The sequence below is a fragment of the Echinops telfairi genome, unplaced genomic scaffold, assembly GCF_000313985.2.
Source record: "Echinops telfairi isolate 266 unplaced genomic scaffold, ASM31398v2 ScPeMD7_7407;HRSCAF=8445, whole genome shotgun sequence".
Classification (NCBI taxonomy): domain Eukaryota; kingdom Metazoa; phylum Chordata; class Mammalia; order Afrosoricida; family Tenrecidae; genus Echinops; species Echinops telfairi.
The window spans coordinates 6,802,212-6,824,566 of NW_022111307.1; the positions used below are offsets into that span (position 1 = coordinate 6,802,212).

General features: G+C 48.4%; 1 protein-coding gene across 3 annotated transcripts in view; it reads left to right on the top strand.

Moving 5' to 3' along the window:
- LIPH (lipase H) overlaps positions 1–10,805 on the top strand; it is a 55,402-nt gene extending 44,597 nt beyond the window's left edge. For 2 of the 3 annotated variants that reach the window (XM_045296433.1, XM_045296434.1), the window contains 3 exons: positions 131–242; positions 8,387–8,560; positions 10,325–10,805. In XM_045296433.1, coding sequence (XP_045152368.1) covers positions 131–242; positions 8,387–8,560; positions 10,325–10,412 — 374 coding nt within the window. In that variant the 3' untranslated portion in view covers positions 10,413–10,805. Of the gene's footprint in view, positions 1–130; positions 243–2,737; positions 2,800–8,386; positions 8,561–10,324 lie in introns of those variants that run through there. The other variant, XM_045296435.1, reaches the window with a different exon arrangement.
- Positions 10,806–22,355: the final 11,550 nt, after the last annotated feature.

A 22,355-nucleotide genomic window follows, 5' to 3' on the forward strand; every position in this document is an offset into this window, starting at 1 on the left:
CTGGGTCTGTGTGCACGGACTGGAGAGGAAGAGCCACAGAAGCTTGGGGATCAGGGCAGGTGGGTGCTCTTGCTTCCAGGAAGTAGGTGGGAGTCCTTCTCTCTTAACGGTGCTCTCTGCCTGTTTGCAGTATATCATTATTTTGTGGATATCATATCTTGGAACAAGGATGTAAGAAGAGGATTCATTACGATTAAATTAAAAGACAAAGCTGGAATTACTACAGAATCCAAAATAGACCAGTAAGTTGGGCTGGGATCGTTTGTAATTTTCCATTTCCCTTTTTGCTCAGCAAAATGAAACCCAAATAGACACCATCCCCTACCCCCTTTTTTTTTTTTTTTTTTTTTAAAGCTGTGTGTGTGTGTGAATTAGATGAAGGTTTTGTGGAGCAGACCGTAGTTTTACATTCATCAATTCACATGCATTGACTCAATGCACCATCATGGACCAGATTTCCTCCCTGTGTTTTGATTCCTTCTTTATTACCCTCTGACCTTTGTCCTGGATAAATGCTGCTCTTTTGACCTTAAATCAGTTAAGGGTCATAGTCTTGCCCCCACCCCCATCTCAGTCTCTAGCCAATCAACGAACCTGGTTTCCTTGATGATTCTGAGTTCTATTCCACACTTTTCTCCTGCTCTATCCCAGAACTCCTAGTGTGATCCCTTTCAGAGCAGTTGATATGGGAGCCGGGCACCATCTACTTCTTCTGGTCTCGGTTTGGGAGATTGCTATTGATGAGATCCATTCATCCTATGGACTGTTTTTATGGAATGTCATCACTTCATTTTTTTGGACAAAGGGACACCTATAGTTGCACCTCAGGTGACTGACTGCTCACGACCTTTGAAGACCCCAGCAGCAGCTCACCAAATTTGGGTGTAGAACACCAACTTTGCGGACTATCTGACACCAATTGACCTGGGTGTCCCCTGAGACTCTGGGCCTGATCTCCTAGGTCCAGTGATACTTTCCCTCAAGGTGGTTATGTCTGAAAAGCTTTAAAGACCTCATCTTCTATGTGCTTCTCCTCATTCATGCCTGTATATGCATACAAATAAATCTACCTATTCAAATATCCTCTATCAAACCTAACACATGTACATACCCTCTATCACCCTTGATAACACACAAAATGCCTTCAGTCAAACATGAAGCACATGAGTCAGAATTCATGGGCATATCCCCACTCTCCCTCTGCCCCCTGTTCAGCCTGAAAATCTACCCAGGCATCTACTCATAGATTTCTCCCCATTGCAAGGTTTGTATAAACAGTACTGACTTCTGTTGCCTTTAACTCTGGCAAACTTCCGGGGGTCTTGCCTGGCCTCCCTAATTTTCTCTTGATCTTCCTTATTGTGTATTGCCTTCCCCTTCATCCATAAATACCTATTGTTTTCCTCAGTTTAAATATCTGTACTATAAAAATGATGACGTTGCATATAATTTTGTTGGTTTTCCTGGCTCTTGTAAAAAACAGAATCAGTACCCTTTTCCCTTTCTTGTTCTCTTTCATGTCCGTCCTTCCTCTAAATGCTCACAAAAGCTAGCCATGCGTGTGCAGAGGATTTAAGCAGTAGAGGGATGTGCAACAAAAGGGTGTCGGGCTCTAGTGGAGGAGTGCTTACAAGTTGGGCTGTGATTCTCAAGGTCAACAGTTTGAAGCCACTAGCCTATCTGAGGGAGAAAGACGTGCTTTCTAAACCCGTAAAGAGTTTGTGGCTGTCCCTGGGCCCCATCAAGTTGGTTCTGACCCGGAGCGACCCTGTGCACAGCAGAATGAAACACTGCCTGGCCCTATGCCATCCTTACCGTGTTCCTCTTCCTGATCCTCTTGCTGCGGCCACTGTAACAATCCATCTCCTGGAGGGCCTTCCTCTTTTTCGCTGCCCCTCCACTTCACCAAGTACGATGTCCTCCGCCAGGGACTGGTCTCTCCTGACAACACGTCCAAATTAGGTCAGAGAAAGTCTCACCATCCTTGTCTCTGAGGAGCCCTCTGGCTGCACTTCTTCCAAGCTATATTTGTTTGTCCTTTTAGCAGTCCATAGTACTTTGACTATTCTTCTCCAGCACGATTCAAAGGTACTGCGCTTCCTTGGACTTCCTTATTCAATGCCCAACTTCCACATGCATGTGGCGCAATGGAATATACCATGGCTTGGGTCAAGGTGTGCTTTAGTCCTCAGAGTAACAGCCTGGCTTTTCAATACTCTAAAGAGGTCTTGTGCCACAGAGTTACAGTCTCAGACACCCACAGGGGCAGACCTACCCTGTCCTGTAGGATTGCTATGAGTCAGCATCAACTGGATGGCGGTGAGTTTAACAAAAGTGCCAGTCCTTTCCTCTACCCAGCAGTCCCATCACCAAAGGCATCCCAGTACTACACACACTTGGTTGAGGTCCAGGTCCAACCAGAGATGCCTCAGAACAAGCAGCCACTGAAACTCATGGAGCCGATAAAAATCCCGTGTTTACTCTGACACACATGAGTCCGGACGGCTCGTGGAGTTTCTACTGGCTGCTAACCACACAGCTGAGCATGAGCGTTCCGGCTGAATGGTGGCCCCCTCACACAGATCTCTATGAGGCGGCCAGTGGCCTGGTGAGGGCCTGCCCTTCTGGAAGTCTTCGTTAGAAGTCAAGTGGCTCTGGTCACATGCCGGTGATTTGCTTCCTGCCTAGAACTGCAGTATTCAGAGGCGGACTTTGTTTTTCTTTTATGATGGTGCAGTGAGGCAAGCTTGGGTGACTGACTGACAGGAAAGCAGTTCGAACCTACCAGCTGCTCCTGGGGAGAAAGAGGAGGCAGTCCGCGCCCATAAAGGCATCAGCTCTACTCTGTCCTCTAGAGTCCCGAATGGTTGGACAGCAGTGGCTTGTAAATGGTTTTGGTTTGGAGCCTAGTGGTGCAGCGAAGAGGTGCTCAGCTGCGAACACCAGCTCCCTCGAAGAGAAAGAGGTGGCGGGAAGCAGCGCCTGGGGAGCCCTGAACTCGCACGGTGCAGACATCGGAGCCCGTCCTCGAGAGCACATCCCCACAGCGTCAGCTCAAAAGGCAGGTCCCGCTCGTTCGCCCTGGACCTCGCACGTTCTGCATGGACACGACCGTTCACCGCACCGTCCTCGCTTCGCGGGTGAAAAGGCCGAGCCTGCGCACAAAGTCACTTTCCCCCGTTTCTCTCTCTGCTTGCTGAGCAAGATGGCACGGTCTGCCTTGACCCGCGGAGCCTCTCGGATTTGAAAGGATTGGTTTTTGCTTGCTGAGTGAGTGCTCGGAGCTGCTATGATTAATAAAACTGCTCAGCGTCCTGCCCCACTCTCCATATCATGCAGCGCGCAAGGCACCTGCCTTACCTGCCCCACCTTAGATGGGCCTCGTGTGGCCCCAAAAAGATGGCCTATGGCTGGAGACCACTGGCTCCCAGTGGATCTTAGGACAGAGAGCCAGCCCTAGGGCTTCGAATACTGTCATTTTTAAGGGCACAAGCTGCCTGCCGCATCTTCCTCCCGCGGAGGGGTTTGGCTGATTGGCTGGTGGGTTCACCACCTTCTTAGCAGCCAGCACTTAGATGGGAAGCCCTACACGGGGTCCCGATTCGGCGGGATCCACTCCACTACAGGGAATTATTGTGTAGGTCCGGGCCTTGATGGTTTCCCAGCCCCATCTGAGCCTTTGGAAAATCTGCGGTGAGATGCTGAGACTCCTAGCCATGGGCCGGCACGGACATGGCCTGAGCGCTTCCATCCAAGATCCCATTTGTAGCGCGCAGCTCTGAGAAAGACCGGGGTCATCATTTCATTTCCCTGGTCTGCATCCCCCTAGTGCTCCTGGCCCTCAGCCATGCGGCCCCGGGAGGTGCTGGAAGGCCCTGCGCCTGCGTCTGCGTCGGCTTCGTGGGCCAGTGGGCCAGGCGGGTTTGCATCCCGACCGACACCCCAGAGCGCACGCGCCAGCTCCGCCCCCGCCGCAAGCCGTCCCCGCCCCCGCACGGCGCACGTCGTCCCCGCCGCACGCAGCCCCCGCCCGCGCACGCCGCACGTCGCCCCCGCACGCCATTCTGGGAGCCCTGCTGGTTCCCACGGCTGCACGACCCGGGAGCTCAGCGCCTCTCCCGTCCCAGAGACACGCAGCTTCTGCTTTTCAGAGTGTGTTCTCCTGAACCCAGGATCCCTGCGCCCGGTCTGCACGGCAGCCCTGGTGGCGCAGTGGGTTAAGCGCGGCGGTCCTGGGTTCAAGCTCTCCAGGGGTTCTGTGGGACCGAGATAAAGCTGGCCGCTCCACAAAGATGGATGGGCTTTGTCCTACCTCCAGGGTGGTTGGGAGTCAAAGTAGACTTCCTGGCAGTGGGTTTGGTTGGTCGAGACCTCTGAGGATCAGTCGTTCTCCAGGAAACCGAGGTTCCTTTTGAGTAACTGGGAACCCAAATTGCATAAGGTTCAGACTCGTTTTACGGCTTGTACTTCCTTCTCCAGGGCAGGGACACAGATCTAGTGGGCCTGGGGTCACCTCATCCTAAAGGAAGGATTCATCCCTAGAGCTAGTCTGCGGATCTTGAACGTGGCAAGGGTCACCCAGTATCTGTAAGGGTTTTTGGGGCGCAAAGCGGAATTAAAGATCCAATTGGTAAAGTTTTAGAAGCAGGCTTTATTGAGAAGCTTGCGGACGGGTTCAGTAACTCACATATTGAGCTAATGAAACCGCGCGGGGAATTTCTGGCTGCGTTTTTATATCCCCTGGTGGCAGGCACAGCTGCACACAGGGACTTCAAAGGGAAGCGCTCATTAATTTTATCTATAGGTCCGGGATGGGTGGAATAAACACATCTTCAAGGGATGCAGGGAAATGGTCGTTAATCTTATCTATAGGTACGGGGTAGGTGAAGTAAACATCTTCAAAGAACATTCTTTCTCGGGGATATCTGGTTTTCAGCGAGGGGAGGGGAGGCCGATGTGAGGGAGGCCCATGAGAGGTGAGTTCTGAGAACCAAGAAGGTGCCGGATTCAAAATGGAGTCCCTTGTGCCAAGACCAGACAGTATCCACGGCAACCAGAAAGACGTGGACCCAGCCGGCCGCCTCCCCAAGTGAATGCACCTTGGGCTCCATTTGGGTTTCCATCTGCGGAAAACATCTCCACACACTTGGAACAAAGTATTGAAACCTGGGGTTGTAGCTATCTGAAGATTCATCACGAGAGGCGGGCCTGAAGCCTCAATAGGCACAACTTTTTATTTATTTAAAGACCATTTTGTTGGGGGCTCTTAAAGCAGTCCATATAGCAACTGTATCAAGCATATTTATGCATATGTTCCATCATTGTTTTCTAAACATTTACATTTTATTTGAACCCTTCGCACAGCTCCTCTTTTTACCCTCCCACCCTCATGACCCCTTGACAAATTATAAATTACTATCTTACACCAACCACTGTCTCCCTTCCCCTGTGGTGCACCCCCCCAACACACACACACTTTCCTCCTACTCGCCTGGTATAACTACTCCCATTTCTGTTGCCAAGGGATTTATCTGACCTAGATTTCCTGTGTCCTAAGCTCTTATCTGTACCTGTGTACATGCTCCAGTCTAAGTGAAAGGCAGTACTGGGGTCATGATAGTGGGGGGTGAGGAAGCCTCAAGGAACCAAAGGAATATTGTGTATCATTGGTGCTATCCTTCACCCTGGTTGACTCATCCCTTCCTTGCCACCCTTCTGTGAGGGGATGTCGCACTGTCTACAGATGGGTTTGGGGTTTCGGCTCTGACCCTCCTCATTCTCAACAATGTTTTTGTTGTTGTTTAGGGTCTTCTGGTGCCTGCTACCTGATTCTGTCAACACCTCATGATCACACAGGCTGGTGTGCTTCTTCGTTGTGGGCTTGTTGCTTCATTGCTAGATGGCCGTCCAGGTGCTATATCTTTTTATAGCCAGGCACCATTAGCTTTCTTCACCACATTTGATTGTGCACCCAGTTTGTATTAAGCGATTGTGCCAGGAGGGTGAGCATCATAGATTGTCAGGTCGTTAGAACAACATGCTCTTGGTTGAGGGAGGGCTTGAGCAGAGGCCCAAAGTCTGTCTACTTCCTCAGTGTATGGCCATATAAATAAATGTACCTATGCGAATACCTCTGTTTTTTTATGAATTCATATATTTATCTATGTTTATACCACTGTCCATAGCTTTGCTTCCTAGATCTTTCCTCTGTTTCCTTTTACCGTCCTCCTTTCCCACCATCACACTTGCCTTTCTTCTGCCTCTTAGTAAGCCTCCCAGCTAGATTGCTGTGGCTCCCACACCTCCAGGATCTCTCTATCCTTCTTGTAGTTGATTTTAATTCCCTAACTAGGGAATTCCTGCCTGTGGCACTGTTCCTCTATCTATGGCTCCCTTCTCCCACTAAGTCCCCCTTCAGCCCCGTTGCTTTCCCCTCGGGCTGGCTTCTCATGCCTATATTCTGTAGGTAGGCAAACCAACAATAATGTAGACAACACAAGCAGAAAACAAAACATTGAATACGAAGAGAAAAAAGAAATCGAAAAATTATATATATAAAGGAAAAATAACTAGCAAAAAATAAATAAAACAACCTCCAAAGGCATAGATAATTCCAGGTCTGTCTGCTGACCTTTATGACTGTCTCCCCACTGGTCCAGGAACTTCCTCTCCTAGCTTTACATCTATCTGGGGGGCTCTCCGGTGGCTTTGTGGCTTGGCTTTGCTACCATTGCTGATCTGTTATGTGCCCTTCTTGGTTCACTCCAGTGTGGGGGCTAGACTGGACTAACTCCTGCCGTGTGTCCCCAGTATTGTCCTCTGTCTCAGTATGCTCCACTGAGGGGCATCATGTCTCGAGCTGTTGTTGGCCCTACAGTCCTCTCTGAGACTTAGCAGCTCCATGCAGGGAGGTCATCCTCGGGGCTTGGTGTGCTGATATGGGTCTAGACCTTCAATCTTTTTCCTTCTTGGTATGCTTCCATGTGGTTGTGGCATGTCAGTCCCTCTTTCCAACCTGTAGATTTACTGTTATCATCTGTAGCACATACTTCTAGGGAGGGAGTCAGCTTGGCTCTGATTTGGGCCTGCCCTGTAGCCCACTCTGTTCATGTGTTGCTCCCTGTGGTCACGCTGCCCTCAAGGTGTGGTGTGCCATGGTGGGGTCGGCATGCACACTCCCAGTTGTGTGGAGACAATTCTCTCCCCCTGGGTGGGCTAGTGGTCTGCTCCCCAAGTCCTATCGTCTCCCCACCCCTGCTTTTCCCCCTTTTTTCCCTCCCCCTTCCCCCCTTCCCCTTTCATGTTGGAATGACAGGCATACCCTTCGGTTTGGCCTGTCCCCCACCCACCTGCCTGTACCTCCACCTGTATAGTGTGAGGGAAGTGGCTTATCTTCTGTACCTATTGTGCTGATGATACCTTAGGGGACTCATGTTGTACTTGTCCTTTTGTGACTGGCTAATCGTTTAGCATAATTTCCTCTCACTCTTCCCATGAGGCAAATGAATAGGCACAACTTCTCAGGTAATAACTCACTCAAAAAAACTCAGGTGGATCATAGTGACCCTAAAGGACAGGGTAGAACTGCCCCTGTGGGTTTCTGAGACTATCACTCTTTATGGGACTAGAAAGCCTCATCTTTATCCCCAGGAGCATCTGGTGGTTTAGAACGGCTGACCTTGCAGTTGGCCACCAGACAAGTGATCCACTATGCCACCAGGACTCCCGGTAATAACTCATTCAGCTAAAAAGGTAGTAAGTAAATTTGTCCCTGATTTGTACTTGTGGTACAGAAAATGCACATATGTGTCCAGCAATGTGGTATCATGGAGAGACTGTCACTTTGAACTTACTCTGAACCGCTCCACACATGCCCTGTGGCCCAGGTGAGCATCACCTTTGTAAGGCGAGGGCTCTACCATCCCTCCTGGCAGGCTTTCTCAGAGGCGTGAAGGGACAGATGAGTCCATAGAGAAGTGCAACGGTGAAGAGCAGTGGTCAGTAACGGCGCCCCTCTCCAGTATCGGCACTCCATCATTCCTGGGGACACCAGCTTCCCCTGCGTGTCCTGTGGGGCCCAGCGGCTTTGCCTGTGGAAGTAAGCTGGTGGAGGCGTGCTCCCCTGCCTTTGCAACCAGTCGAGTAGATGCCGATTCGGGGAAACTCCATGTTTGTCATGGGAGAATTGTGTCCCATAGAATTTTTTTGATCTCTGAGGTTTTGGGAAAAGGTTACCAGGCCTTCTGGTCAACAGTTGAGAGCATTAACCACTGGCGCCACCCAGAGCTTCTCTGGCTGCTTGCTTAGCATTGGCATGTAGATGGTGGGCCTCTTTTTATTCATTATCAATTTACATATCCATTCAAATATTCTTTCTTCCCTCTAGTCAACCGATAGCATTTCAGAAATACCACGAAGTGAACCTGCTTGCAAGATTTGATCGAGACCTGGATGAAGTGGCAGCCATTTCCTTGATATTCTCTACGGGACGTTTGATAGGATCAAAGCACATGCTCCGGATTCTCCAAATGAAGTTACGATCCATTGACCATCCCAACAGGTGCGCACTAGACAGGGTTCCACAAACCCTTGCTTTCTAACAGTGTTGTTCTGCCAAGACGCCATCAGTCACAGGCAGGGAAGTAAAAGATTTCCCCCGACCTAACTCACAGCCTTTGAGCTGGTCCTTTTGTCAGTGTTTGAAATGAATTTGTCACTCAATACCCAAGTCCACTTCCCTTTTACGTTCCTCCCTTTTTAGCCACTCAGACCAACATTTAGATCTGCAGGGCAAGGGGTCTGGAGTGTTTTCTCCTTGATGACGCAGCTTTTATTTTGTTTACTTATTTAGGGTGTGGTTTATTCCCATGTGACGCCCTGCACTGAGTCTGAGAGTGCTGTTCTGTAGGGTTTCCGGGGCTGTCAGTCTTCATGAGCGCAGCAAGCCTGGTCTTTCTCCCACGAGTGGCTGGCAGGTTTGAACCACCAATCTTGTGGTTTAGCAATCCAACACTCACTACGCAGTGCCACCAGAGCTCCTGAATAGGTGTGATAAAATAATAATAATAGTAATAATCTAGGAAGCCAAGAAAGGCAAGCTAGTATACTTAATGGTGAAATGCCCCAGTATCTGAGAAAATAATGTTGTTTTGTACATATAGACCTACCTATGATTTTATATGTATCTGAGTTTACATATATATATATATATATATATATATATATATATATATATATATATATGTATGTATATTCTCCCTTGCCATCTATACTACTTGTGAGTTGAATTTTTTCTTTTTTGTAGAAGAGAAAAGCTCATTTAATTTGATGAACTGATAAAAGAGACTAATATTTAAACGGCACTGAAAATTTGTTATCTTTTGTTCCATTGGCATAGTATTATTAAATTTCTTAAATTTGAGAAAGATACTGAGAATATCCTTGGTCTTGGGAGACGTACCTGGGAGAAAGGTGAGGCTCTCTGCGCCCGCGTAGATCTGCAGCCTGGGGACCCTCAGGAGCAGTTCAGATCTCGCAGGGTCACCGTCAGTTGGAATTGACTTGATGGCAGTGGGTTTGGTCTTTCAGTTTGGGTAGGAAATGCGCACGGAGCTATTAAATGGTAAAAACCTGTACCCTCTCCTCCCTCCAGAAAAAAACAAAACAAAAAACCAACAGTGTGTGTGTGTGTGTGTGTGTGTGTGTGTGTGTGTGTGTGTACAGAGAGATCGGGAGGAAGGAGAGATGGAGGGTAAGACAGGAGGAAGGGAGAGGATGCTTTTTGAGTTTTAAGTCCAGGGCTGTGCTGCTATGTGTTTTCTGACCTATGTGGCGTATACCCCACCATGCAGTGTTGTCAACTCTTACCTTACAAGTTCCTTCGTGTTTGAAGTCTTTCTTCTTGGTGCAGGGAACCCTAACACATTTAGTTACGTTCAGTCTAAGAGAATAATCGTTACATCTCAAAACTGGGATTTTAAACATACTTGTTCATTATCAAAGGAAGATAGGCCAATTTTATAAAATCTTAAGAGTACAGCAAGTGTTAAGAAACAGAAAATGATCGCCTATAAGATCACTCTTCAGAGGTAGACACTTACTTTTCAGTATTTCCCATTTTCTTTGAAACTTTGTTGAAGTGGCGTGGGCAATGAAAAAGTTGAGCCAGCGTTTGGCTGTTTTGCTTGTGTCATAAGCACACTCCCTATTGTCAGAAGAAACTGCTGGATACTTTTCTTCCACAAGGAAATAATCTCGTGCACTCGATTAGAAAGTGGTGATTCTGTAACTTCGTTGACAAGGACATTCTATCTCCTGTCCCTAGGCCCCCGTTGTGCCGGTATGACTTTATTCTGACGGAAAGCAGGGAAACAACCTTCCAACCCATTCCTTGCCGAAACGTGCAAATGTAATCGTTGTGGGAACACGACGCACGTAACATCAGGAAAAGGACCACCCGTGCATCCCCTTTTCCACGAGGCACAAAAAAGCACAGGAAGACCAGCGTTTTGCTTAGTGGTGTTCTGTGGATGTCGCATTGTCCAACGTCAAACGACCTTGTGATTACAAAACCATCCCAAGACCAGAGCACCTAACGAGGGCAGTCAGAAATAGCCGGGCTCCCGGCTGCACACTGCTCAGTTTAGCTGTGTCCTGGGGCCTCCTTTGTTCCAACCTGGCTTGTCGACTCCGCTGCTGCCGTCACAGGGATTCATTCGGCTGCCACGGCTGGAGATCACCTTCTTTGTGCCACATCCTCCTGGCAAAGAAACGGACCTACCTCACAGGGCTGGTGTGTGGGCAGGGGAGGCAAATCTGCAAAGGGTTCTTTCAGGGCGGGGGGGAGGGGGGTGACAGCCCTGAGATTTTTGAATAAACGTTAATGTATGTTTTTATTTATCTTGACGCATGTATGACTTGTCTTCTGTACAGTTGGGAGCTTGCTTTGGGGGCTATTGCTCAGGGGCAGCAGAAAAGGAGGTGGGAGGACTGTAGCTGCTGAGCCTGTCTATCAGGCGGGTGAAGGAAGCAGGGAATGGGATGACAGGGATGGAGAGGCAGGCAGGAAAGACAAAGCCCGGCTTGATTTGCGGAGTCATCGTTGGACTGCTAACTGCAGAGTTGGTGGTTCGAACACACCAGCCGCTCTGTGGGGGAAACGTGAGGCTGTCGGCCCCTACAAAGGTTTACAGCTGCAGGAACCCTGTGTAGGGTCACTGTGAGTTGGAATCGAGTTGACCACACTGGGCTTTTTCACTTAGCATGGAGAAGGGACCACTTGTCAGGATACCCTAAAACCAAACCAAGCCACCCCCTCCCCAAGGTTTTTTTTTTCTTTCTATTTATTTATTTTTATTTATTTATTTATTTATATATTTTTTAACATTTTATTAGGGGCTCATACAACTGTTATCCCAATCCATACACACATCAATTGTATAAAGTGCATTTGTACATCGTTTCTCAAAACATTTTCTCTCCACTTAAACCCCCGATATTAGGTCCTCATTTTCCCCCTCCCTCCCCGCTCCCCCCTCCCTCATGAGCCCTTGATAGTTTATAAATGGGTATTTTGTCATATCTTGCCCTGTCCGACGTCTCCCTTCACCAACTTTTCGGTTGCTCCCCAAGGTTTTATGTATTGATTTTCCTTATCATCAATGCAATCCGTGATGGTTGAAGGGATACGTAATCCGTGACTATTGAAGAAAAATTTGAAAATACTTAGATGCAAACCGAAGAAACAAAACCAACCAACCAAAATAGTCCCTCACCTCCCTCCCTGGAAGGTAATTAGCATTTACCATTTGAAAAGTAGCTTGACTTGCTAATGTGAGTTCAAAGAGGAAACCTATTTGCTCTTGGTGCATCTGTGGCCTGAAGTTCAAAAAATTCTCAGGCTTCACCTGGAAGTAGGTGTGAGCTGTGAATCTGGAATGGCCACAGCGATCAAGCCAAGAAGCCCTGGAGAGCCAGGCCAAGGAGGCCGGACCACCATGATCCTGGGCCCAGAAGCCCCGTGCAGCACAGAGCCAGAGGGGTGAGCATAACCCACCCAGTTGTGGCCACTGCACATAGGCTCCTGGGGTTCTTGAATGGCCCAGGCCCGGCCCTCCTCCTCGTATGCTAGGACTACTCTTCTACTGCCTTCTGTGGGAACAACTCTTGCTTTAGAGAAATGGACCCTCCACCTCATCAATTATGCACATCTGCCAATAGACTCCTGTGGGGCCTCACACACAGATTCGCCTCAGAAGGATGTTCGCAGCCATTGGCTAATTGACTCTGTCTTTTGTTACCTTAAGGAGCCCTGGTGGCACTGTTGGTTAGGCATTGGGCTGCTACCTTTTCTAGAACCTTCGTGTGTGTGTGTGTGTGTGTGTGTGTGTGTGTGTGTGTGTGTGTACTAGAATAAAGTGTCTATGGAGGTTAGAGGAGCCTTGGTGGCACAGCGGGTTATGATTTGGGCTGCTAGCTACAAGGTCAGCAGCTTGAAAAATCCAGCTGCTCTGCAGAAGAAAGGTTTCCTTCCCCCCAAAGATTCCCAAATAGCAGAAGAAACTCCGAAACTTGTTCTTGACCATAGAGTGAAGGCCAATGGAAGAAGTGATGAACTGAGAGAGCCGAACAGAAAACTTCGAAGGGCAACTTGAGAATACAAAGTAAAGCCTTATCATGCAATGCATGAAGACCTGGAGTTAGAAAGCCCAATGGGAGAACATGCTCAGCATATCTGAAACGGAAAGAACTCAAGACACAATTCAAGCCTGGAGTTGCAACATTGAAACTCTGGGCAAAATATCGAATGATACGGGAAGCATCAAGAGAAGATGGAAAGAATAGAGAAATCACTATCAAAAAGAACTCGTCGACAGCCCACCATTTCAGAAGTAGCACATGACCAAGAACCAATGGTGCTGGAGGAAGAAGTTCAAGCTGCACCGAAAGCATTACTTGAAAACAAGGCTCCAGGAATTGATGGAATGCCCACTGAAATGTTTCAACAAGCCGATGATGCACTGGAAGTATTTGTCTGGGCCAGAAAATGTGGAAGACAGCTCCTTGGCCAACTGACTGGAAGAGATCCATATTTGTATTGATCCTAAAGAAAGGTGAAAAAAAAAAAAAGAAAGGTGACACCCTCCCCAATAAAAGAAAAATGACCCAACAGAATGCTCGAATTATATAACAATATCATTGATATCACACACAAATAAATTTTGCTGAAGATCATCCAACACTGGTAGCAGCAGTACATTGACAGGAGGCTGCCTGAGGTTCAAAGGGGATTCAGAAGAGAACATAGACCAAGGAATCACATTGTTGATGCCAGATAGATCTTGGCTGAAAGCAGAGACTACCACAGAGATGTTTACATGGACTGTGCAAAGGCATATGACTGTGACGATCATAACACACTATGGATAGTCTTGAGAAGAATAGGAATTCCAGAACACTTCATTGTACTCATGCAGAACTTGGATCAAGAGGCAGTTGTGCAGACTGAACAAGGGAATACTGAGTGGTTTAACATCAAGAAAGGTGTGTGTGTGTGTGTGTGTGTGTCCAGGTAGACTAGAGAAACACATCCAGGGAGACTCGTGTGTAAGAGAGAACTTTATTTCAAAGAATAATTGTATATTAAGAAGACATCCCAGTCCAGTCCAGATCAGGTCCATAAGTCCGATATTACCCCATGTGTCTGATACCAGTCTATGAACTCCTCTTCAGACTCACACAACACATGCACTGATGCCGAATGCAGGAAGATCACAGGCCAGTGGGTGGAAAGTCTTGTGGATCCAGTGGCGGTGGAAGCATCTCAGCGCTGGCGTGGGTCTCCTCGTTCCTCCCTAGCTCAGGACGCTATTGTGGCTCCTTGTGTCTTGTCAGCAGGAAGACGAAGCAGAGAGTCTCTGTGTGTTCTACCGTCAGCAAGCTATTTCTCTCCTTCGTGCCTCCAAATGAGGTCATCAAGCTGTGACCTGATTGACAGGCTAAACTCCTCCCCTTCACTTTTAATAGTCTCAAGTTGACACCAGATTATGTAACTATTACTGTGTGTGTGTTGCTTTTAATCAAGGCTTAAATACAAGAAAGGGTTTTATTCTCTCACCATACTTAATCAATCTGTATGCTGAGCAAATCAGAGAGGCTAGATTATATGAAGAATACTGTGACATCAGGATTGGAGGAAGGCTTATTAACCTGGAGATAAGTAGATAACACAACCTTGCTTGATAGTGAAGAGGAATTAAAGCACTTGCTAATGAAGATCAAGGATTGCAGCCTTCAATATGGATCACAACTCGATGTAAAGAAGACCAAAATCCTCACAATTGGACCAATAAAGTATCAGGGTAAATGGAGGAAAGATTGAAGTAAAGAATTTCTTCTTGCTTGGATCCACAATCAATGCCCATGGAAGCAGCCGTCAAGAGATCAAATGATGCTTTGCATTAGGTAAATGTGCCGCACAAGACCTCTGTAGAGCGTTGAAAAACAGGGAGGTTACTTTGCGGACTGAGGTGCGCCTGACCCAAGTGATGGTATTTTCAATCACTTGACATGCATGTGAAAGTTGAATAAGGAAAACCGAAGAAGAATCAATACATTTGTCTTAGGGTGCTAGCAAAGAATATTAAAGGACCGTGGCCTGCCAAAAGAACAAACAGATCTGTCTTGGGAGAACACCGGTAAGAATGGCGAGGCTTTGTCTCAAGTACTTTGGACATGTTGCCAGGAGAGACCAGTCACTGGAGAAGGACGTCATGTGTGGTAGAGGGGCAGTGCCAAAGAAGACTGCCCTTGACCTGATGGATTGACACAGGGACTGCAACCACGGGCTTAGACATGAGAACAATGGTGAGGGTGGCACAGGACCGGCCAGAGTTTTGCTCATTGCACACGGGTCGTTATGAGTTAGAACTGACTCGATGGCACCAGTACCTCCAGTCTGAGAAACCCACAGGGGCAGTTCTACTGGGCCCTAGAAGGTTGCTATGAATTGGAATCTACTTGATGGCAGGGAGGTTTTTTTTGGTTTGTTTTTTTTTTAAGCCTTGAACAACATTGCTTATGGCTCCAGGTCCCTACCAGTACCACGGTTCAAGGTTCTCCCCCATCTGCTTTCCCACGACTCCCTCCCCACACTCTCTCTGCCACTGAGTTGGCATCTGCTTCCATTGCCACTTCCATTGTGCCGTACTGTCATATTTTTATTTACTCTCTGTAACCCCTCCAGGTCTGTGAACTCCACAGGGCCACAAACAAAACCCCTCACTGCCACAGACCCTATAGGACGAAGCAGAACTGCCCCTGTGAATTTCAGAGCTGGGCACTCTTTATGGGAGGAGAAAGCCCAGTTTTCTCCTGCAGAGCAGCTGGTGGTTTCAAACTGCCGGTCGTGTGGTTAGCTCTACTGCCATGACTCCCGTTCCACCAGAGCAGGCGCCTCCTGAGCACCTATAGCACAATGCCAGGCACAGAGCAGGTGCTCGAATATCTGGGATAGAACGAATGCATCCTTGGGGACTGGAGGGTTTGTCTCCTCTCTGAATTAGACATCAACACATTTAACTGTGTTCTTTCCCAAATCCTAAAACTGAAGCTTACTCCCATGCTCTCATTTCTGTTGGACTCTAGCTGAGCCTAGACTTGGTATGTCAGGGATGCAAATGGACTCTGCTCACAGGGGGGTTGGGAGTGGATGGATGGAAACCCAGGAATGGCTGAACCACCAGACCTCAGGAAGGGCAGCTCTAGAGCCTTCAGCAGCGAGTGTGTGGACGTCAGAGCCCCAGTGCTCCGCCACGAACCTCTGACTCAGCTCAGCTCCCACACACAAACCACCACCACCAAAACCACTCAGTCGCCATCCAGTCAACCCATGGTCACCCCAAGCATGTCCAAAGTAGAACAACATGGTTTTTCAATGGCTGTGACCTTTTGGAAGGAGATGTCCCGGCCTTTCTTTGGCGTGCCTCTGGCTCAATTAACACTGCCAACCTTTCAGTGAATAGCCAAGTGTTCCCCCATCACTCAGTGGCCCAAGTCGAAACTTCCAGGAGAGGAACCAGCTCTTGGACCATCCTCTTGGGGTAGGTGCCCATCCGGTTCCAGGGTGAGGGAGGGAGAAGCAAAGTCTAATGGTCTTCAGAAGGACTCTTCTGATTGCTCTGGGCAGCTCTGGTTGGGTCATTGTCCTTGGCCAGGCTGCATGGACATGACACTCATGCATGACCTGCGTGGAGGCTGGTGCAGCCTGCAGGGGGCGCTCTAGTTGGTTAGAGTTGGCTTGGTGAGTGTGGGCATGGGGGCCAGGTGGGTTGGGGAGACTGAAATCAGTGGTGGAGATGGATTGCAGGTGGGGCACACAAGCTAGGGCTTCTTCCTTGAGCCGACAGGCTGAGCAGGAGGTGTCAGATAGGAGCTCAGGGGCAAAGTGAGAGGCTTGGAAATGGTGTTTGAATCTCTTGAAACAGCTCTGTTGAAGGTCTCTTCTCTCATGTTAGCCCAGTGATGTTACTCTCGGTCTCCCTGCTGGACTTGCCCATGGACCCTGACACTGCCACTGGGTCATTTTGAAGCCATGTCCCTTGGCTTCTCAGTGCACGTTCTCCCTGTTTCTGTATCCTCTGGTTCTCGGTCCCTGCTCCCACCATTTCCTGATCAGACGCAGTCTTCTCTCTCACAAAGGTCAGTGGGAGAATTCTTGCCTTTCATGGGGAAGAAAGGGGTTCAGTTTCTGGCCATCACACTTCATTGGAGGCTTGTGTGTTGCTGTGATGCTGAACACGGCACCTCCCCCAGAACCTTCTGTCTCCAAGAGATGAGGAAGAAAGACCTGGAGACCACGTTTAAAATCAGCCAATGAAAATCCCATGGGATCTCAGCAGCTTCCTCTGCAGCTGATTAAGTGCTCTGCACAGAACCGGGCAGTGTCTCCTTTCCTCAAACGGGGGCCGGCCCGCAGCAGGTGGCCACAACAAGGGAACCTTGTCGGATCTGGTGTCTGCTAGGCAGGTGTGAACCCTGTTGTCTTGGTTAACTTTTCTTAAGCCTCAGTTCCAAGGGCTGTACATGGGGGGTAAGAGTCCCTGCTTCCTGAGGTGGTTATAGGTGTCAACCCAGACCAGGCATGTACGATGGGAGGCGTGTACTAAGTTCTCAACGAATGTCAACTGCTTTACCTACTCTCTCTCTCGTGGACTCTCAGAGACCTTCTCCACCCACCCCCTCCTTTCAGCTCCCTTCACCCCCCCAAAGCCGATCATCTCCAAATGACTTGGCTCTGGATTTTCACCTGCTGGCTGGGAGGCAGTGTGGGGCCAAGGCGAGAGCGGGGGCTCAGGAGCAGGCAGCCTTGGGCTGGAGCCCTGCTAGGCCACCTCAACTCCTTCCACAGAAGCTCGCTCGCTCGCTCACTCCTTGTTGTTAACTTCACTGCCGTGGCGATGGAGTGGGTTGCACAGGTTGGACCTACCAGCCACTGCACAGGGGACAGATGAGCTTATTCCTCCTATAAAGAGTTTGTGCTCCAGAAGCCCAGAAAGGCAGTCCGACACTGTCCTGTGGGCTCACCCGGGTGATTGTTGCAAGTGCCCTTGCAGGAGCAGGGCATCATTGAATGCCAGAGCCTCTAACTCCCACCAAACAAAGAGGGAAGGAGAGAGAGTGGAACACACCCTGGCCCACTAAGCCCTGAGGACAATATTCCAGCTCAGAGCAGCCAATGCACACCACAAGACATGATAACATAGCCCTAAGAGGGACAGCACTGGGGAAATGCGGTGGGAGATGTGGCTGATCCAGCGCCACCGCACTGGGGTGGAACACTAAGGGTGCATAGCAGAGCAGCAAGGGCACCAAAGCACGAAGTCCCCAAGGGATGCCAAAGGGGCACTTTGGGGCCAGGGCAGGGCACCCCAGCAGACTCGACTGGAAAACACTTATAAAGGACAACAGACAGACCTGGAACTATTTGAGGGCTTTTCTTTTTTTGCTGTTGGTTATTTATTTGTTTGTTTTGTTTTGTTTTTTTTATGTTTTGCTTTGCTTTGGTTTTTCATATATTGTCTATGCAAGTCTATCTGGACAAGATAGGCGGGATGTACAATCAAGAGGAGAGAACACTGGGACCGACAGTTCCAGGGGGCATGGGAGAAGGGAGGTGGGGGAAAGAAAAAGGTTCCAACAAACCCAGGGACAAGAGAAGAACAAGTGATCTAAAATTGATGGTAAGTAGGGCACAGGGTGTTTGGGGAGGCTTTATCAAGGGCAGTGTAGCCGAGAGGAATTACCAAAACCTGAATAAAAGCTGAACATGATAGTGGGACAGGAGGAAAGTAAAAGGAAATAGAGGAAAGAACTGGGAGGCAAAGGACATTTATAGAGGTCTAAATAAAGGCATGTATTTATGTAAATGCATTTATATAATGATAGGGGAATAGATCTATGTACATATATTTATTTATAAAGTATTATGGTAGCAGATGGACATTGGGCCTCCACTCAAATATTCCCTCAGCACAAGAACACTTTGCTCTACTAACCCGTACTCTGTGATGCTCACCTTCCCTGACACGATCACTGAAGACAAAATGGGTGCACAAGCAAATGTCTTGAAGGAAGATATAGCATCTGGGGTCTTAAAGGCTTTAAGATAAACATGCGGCCATCTAGCTGAGAAACAACAAAGCCCACATGGAAGAAGCACACCAGCCTGTGTGTTCATGAAGTGTCGATGGGATCAGGTATCAGGCATCAAAGACCCAAAGCAAAACAAAATCATATTGATGTTAATAAGGGGTGGGGGGCAGAGGGGATACCCAAAGCCCATCAGTAGTCAATTGGACACCCCAACAGAAGGGCCACAAGAAAGAGATGAGCCAGTCAGGGTGCAGTATAGCATGGACTAAACACACAACCTTCCTCTAGTTCTTTAATGTTTCCTCCCCCACCCACCCACCCCCACTATCATGAACCCAATTCTACCTTACAAATCTGGATAGACCAGAGCATGTACACTGGTACAGTTAAGAGCTGGAAACACAGGGAATCCAAGACAGATAAACCCCTCAGGGCCAATAAGGGGGGTAGTGCTATTAGGAGGGTAAGGTGTGGGGAACTGATCACAATAATCTATGTATGGTCCTCCCCTCCCAGGGGGACAGACAACATACAAGTGGGTGAAGGGAGACAGTGGTCAGTGTAAGACATGAAAAAAAAAAAACCCTGTATTAGTCTGGGTACTTTGGAGAAACAAATCCACAGCAACTCATGTATAAGAGAGTTTTATGTAAAGAAAGTGTGCATCACAAAAACATCCCAACCCAATGCTGCCCAAGCCCACAAGTCCAACATTAACCCATTAACCCAACATCAGTCCACAAAGTCCTCCACCTCACAAAACAGAGGCAATGATGCCAACTGCAGGAGGAAAGCTGAGTCAGTAAACGAATAAGCATCTCAGCACTAGCAGGGGTCTCCACACGGCTGCTCCAGCACCCAGGACTGCATCGGGATAGGTCCATGTGGCTTCTCCTTGGGGATGTCTTGTAGGAAGTCAATCTTGCAAGCTGAAGCAGGGAGCTGCTAAGGCAGCAACACCCTGGTGCGATGATCACAAAGTAAGAGACCTGAAAACTAGAAAGGCGAGGCTCACCACCCATTTATCCCTCTGCCTTTCAATTAGCCCCACATGTGATTATCGGCCAAGTTGGCACAATTAACTAACTCAACCCTGAATAATTTATAAATTATCAAGGAGTTATGGGGGAGGGAGGAAAAAAATGAGCTGATACCAAGGGTTCAAGTAGAAAGAAAATGTTTTGAAAAAGATGATGGCAACATATGTACAGATGTGTTTGACACAATGGATACAGGTATGGATTGTGATAAGAGCTGTAAGAGCCCCCAATAAAATAAAATTAAAAACAAAACAAAAACAAATGCCATCTTCAGAGTGGATAGACCTAGATGGAGGATATGTTGAGAAGCAATAGCTTCACATTTTGATATTTTTTGTTTACTAAAGGAAGCTGCAGTTTTGTAGCAAAATAAATAAAAATGAGGCTTTCTACTCCTGTAAACATGACAGTCTTGGAACCTTGTAGGGGCAGTTCTACCCTGTCCCATAGGGTCACTCTGAGTCGAATGACTTGGCAGCAATGAGTTGTGGAGAGAGGCCCCGGTGGTTTGTTTTTTTCCCTACCTGTGGGCATATCAGTAGGTTAAATTCCCAGTCGTGACATTGCTGGGACCATGTCCACTTCCAGTTATGAAGATGTTTCCTGAGTAGGCCAAGAAGTGCCTTGGCTGCTACGGTGGGAACCGTTCTCAGGTGTCCACGCTGTGGCACTGCGGAGCCCTCCTTTCCTTTCTTCCATTTAAGCAGTCACTGGTCTTGAGTGGCTTGTGAGATGGGCTACTAACGGCAAGGTTAGTAGTTTGAAGCCACTCTGCAGGAGGAAGATGAGGCTTTCCACTCCAGGAAAGAATTAACACCTCAAAAACCCACAAGGAGACCCTGCCCTCTGGGGTCATTGTGAGTTGGGATTGATTCAATGACAATGAGTTTGTCTTTTTGAGTCCTGTGGCAGTTACATAATCTCCTGTCAACTTGAGTGAAGGGGTGGAGTCTAGCTTGTCAATCAGGTCATAGCCAAAGAGGCCTTTGTGTGGGCATGGCCTTCTGAGGATTCTGGGAATTCCTGTCACTGGAGGCGGGACACACTCTCTCTGCTTCATCTTCCCACTGACAAGACACATGGAGGTACACTGAGCCCTGGAGCTGTAGGAGCCACATGGAAACTGTGGTGGTTACATAGTCTGGTGTCAATTTGGGACTTGAGGGGATTAAGAGTGAAGGGGTAGAGTCTAGTCTGTCAATTGGATCAGAGCCAACGAGGCTTCTGTAGGCATGGCCTTCTCCTGAGAATTCTGGGAACTCCTGTATTTCTTCCATGGAATCAGGGAGACTCTCTTTCTCTCCTCAATTCCTGTGAGCAGAGAGGAGAAGCCACATGGATCTATCCTGAGGAGAAGCCACATGGATCTATCCTGATGGAGCTCTGGGAACTGGAGGAGCCACATGGAGACACCTGCCAGCACTGAGATGCTTCTACCACCACTGACTTTGTACCCAGTGGCCTGCGATCTTCCTGCATTTGGCACCATTGCATGTGCTGCATGAGTCTGAAGACGAATTTGTAGACTGGTATCAGACATATGGACTTGATTTTCACTGGGCTGGGCTGTGTTCTCAATATGCAATTCCTCTTTTATATAAAACTCTTTCTTATACACATGAGTGTCTCTGAATTTGTTTTAGTCCACCTGGACTCACACAAGTTCTAACAACTCAGTCCCTCCCTGCCTGTTGATCCCTCGGTCCCTTCCCACAGGTATCGTCCTGGCTCCACCTGCGTTCTGTTCAGCCAGGACAGTTGTAGCTACCACCATCCTGTGTATTCCAGTTGCCTGCGGCCCCAGCATCCTGACATGGACCTGCACCCTTCTCTTGCTGAAACCCCGTTGTGGACATCTGTCAACAGTATTAACCCGCCAGCTCTTAGCCTTCCGTGCAATATGTTCTAGTCTTCCCCACTTCACACCCATCTCCCAATGCACCCTGGGCTTCTCTCCCACTGGACCTGGACTGGCTTGGGCCTCGGCTCCTGCTCTGCCTCCTTTCTCTGTTGGTGGAAATACCCCCTTTCTTTAAGTCGCCTCAAACCACGCCTCCTGTATGAGTGCACACAGAAAGAGCCTGTAGTGTGAGCACCAGGTCGGCTTGGGTTTTAATCCTGAATCTCCCCTGGGGGATGTCAATGTGAGGCACAGATTTTTCTTTAATCATTTTATTAGGGGCTCATACAAATCTTACCACAATCCATACATATATCAATTGTATAAAGCACATTTGTACATTCATTGCCCTCATCATTCTCGAAACTTTTGCTCTCCACTTAAGCCCCTGGCATGAGCTCCTCATTTCCCCCCTCCCTACCTCCTCCCTCCTCCCTCATGAACCCTTGATAATTTATGAATTATTATTTTGTTCTATCTTACACTGTCTGTCGTCTCCCTTCACTCACTTTTCTGTTGTCCATACCCCAGAGAGGAGGTTATATATAGATCCTTGTAATCGGTTCCCCCTTTCCACCCCACCTTCCCTCCACCCTCCTGGTATCACCACGCACCACTGGCCCTGAAGGGATCATCCCCCCTGGACTCCCTGTGTTTCCAGTTCCTATTTGTACCAGTGCACATCCTCTGGTCTAGCCAGATTTGTAAGGAAGAATTGGGATCATGATCGTGGGGGGAGGAAGCATTTAGGAACTAGAGGAAAG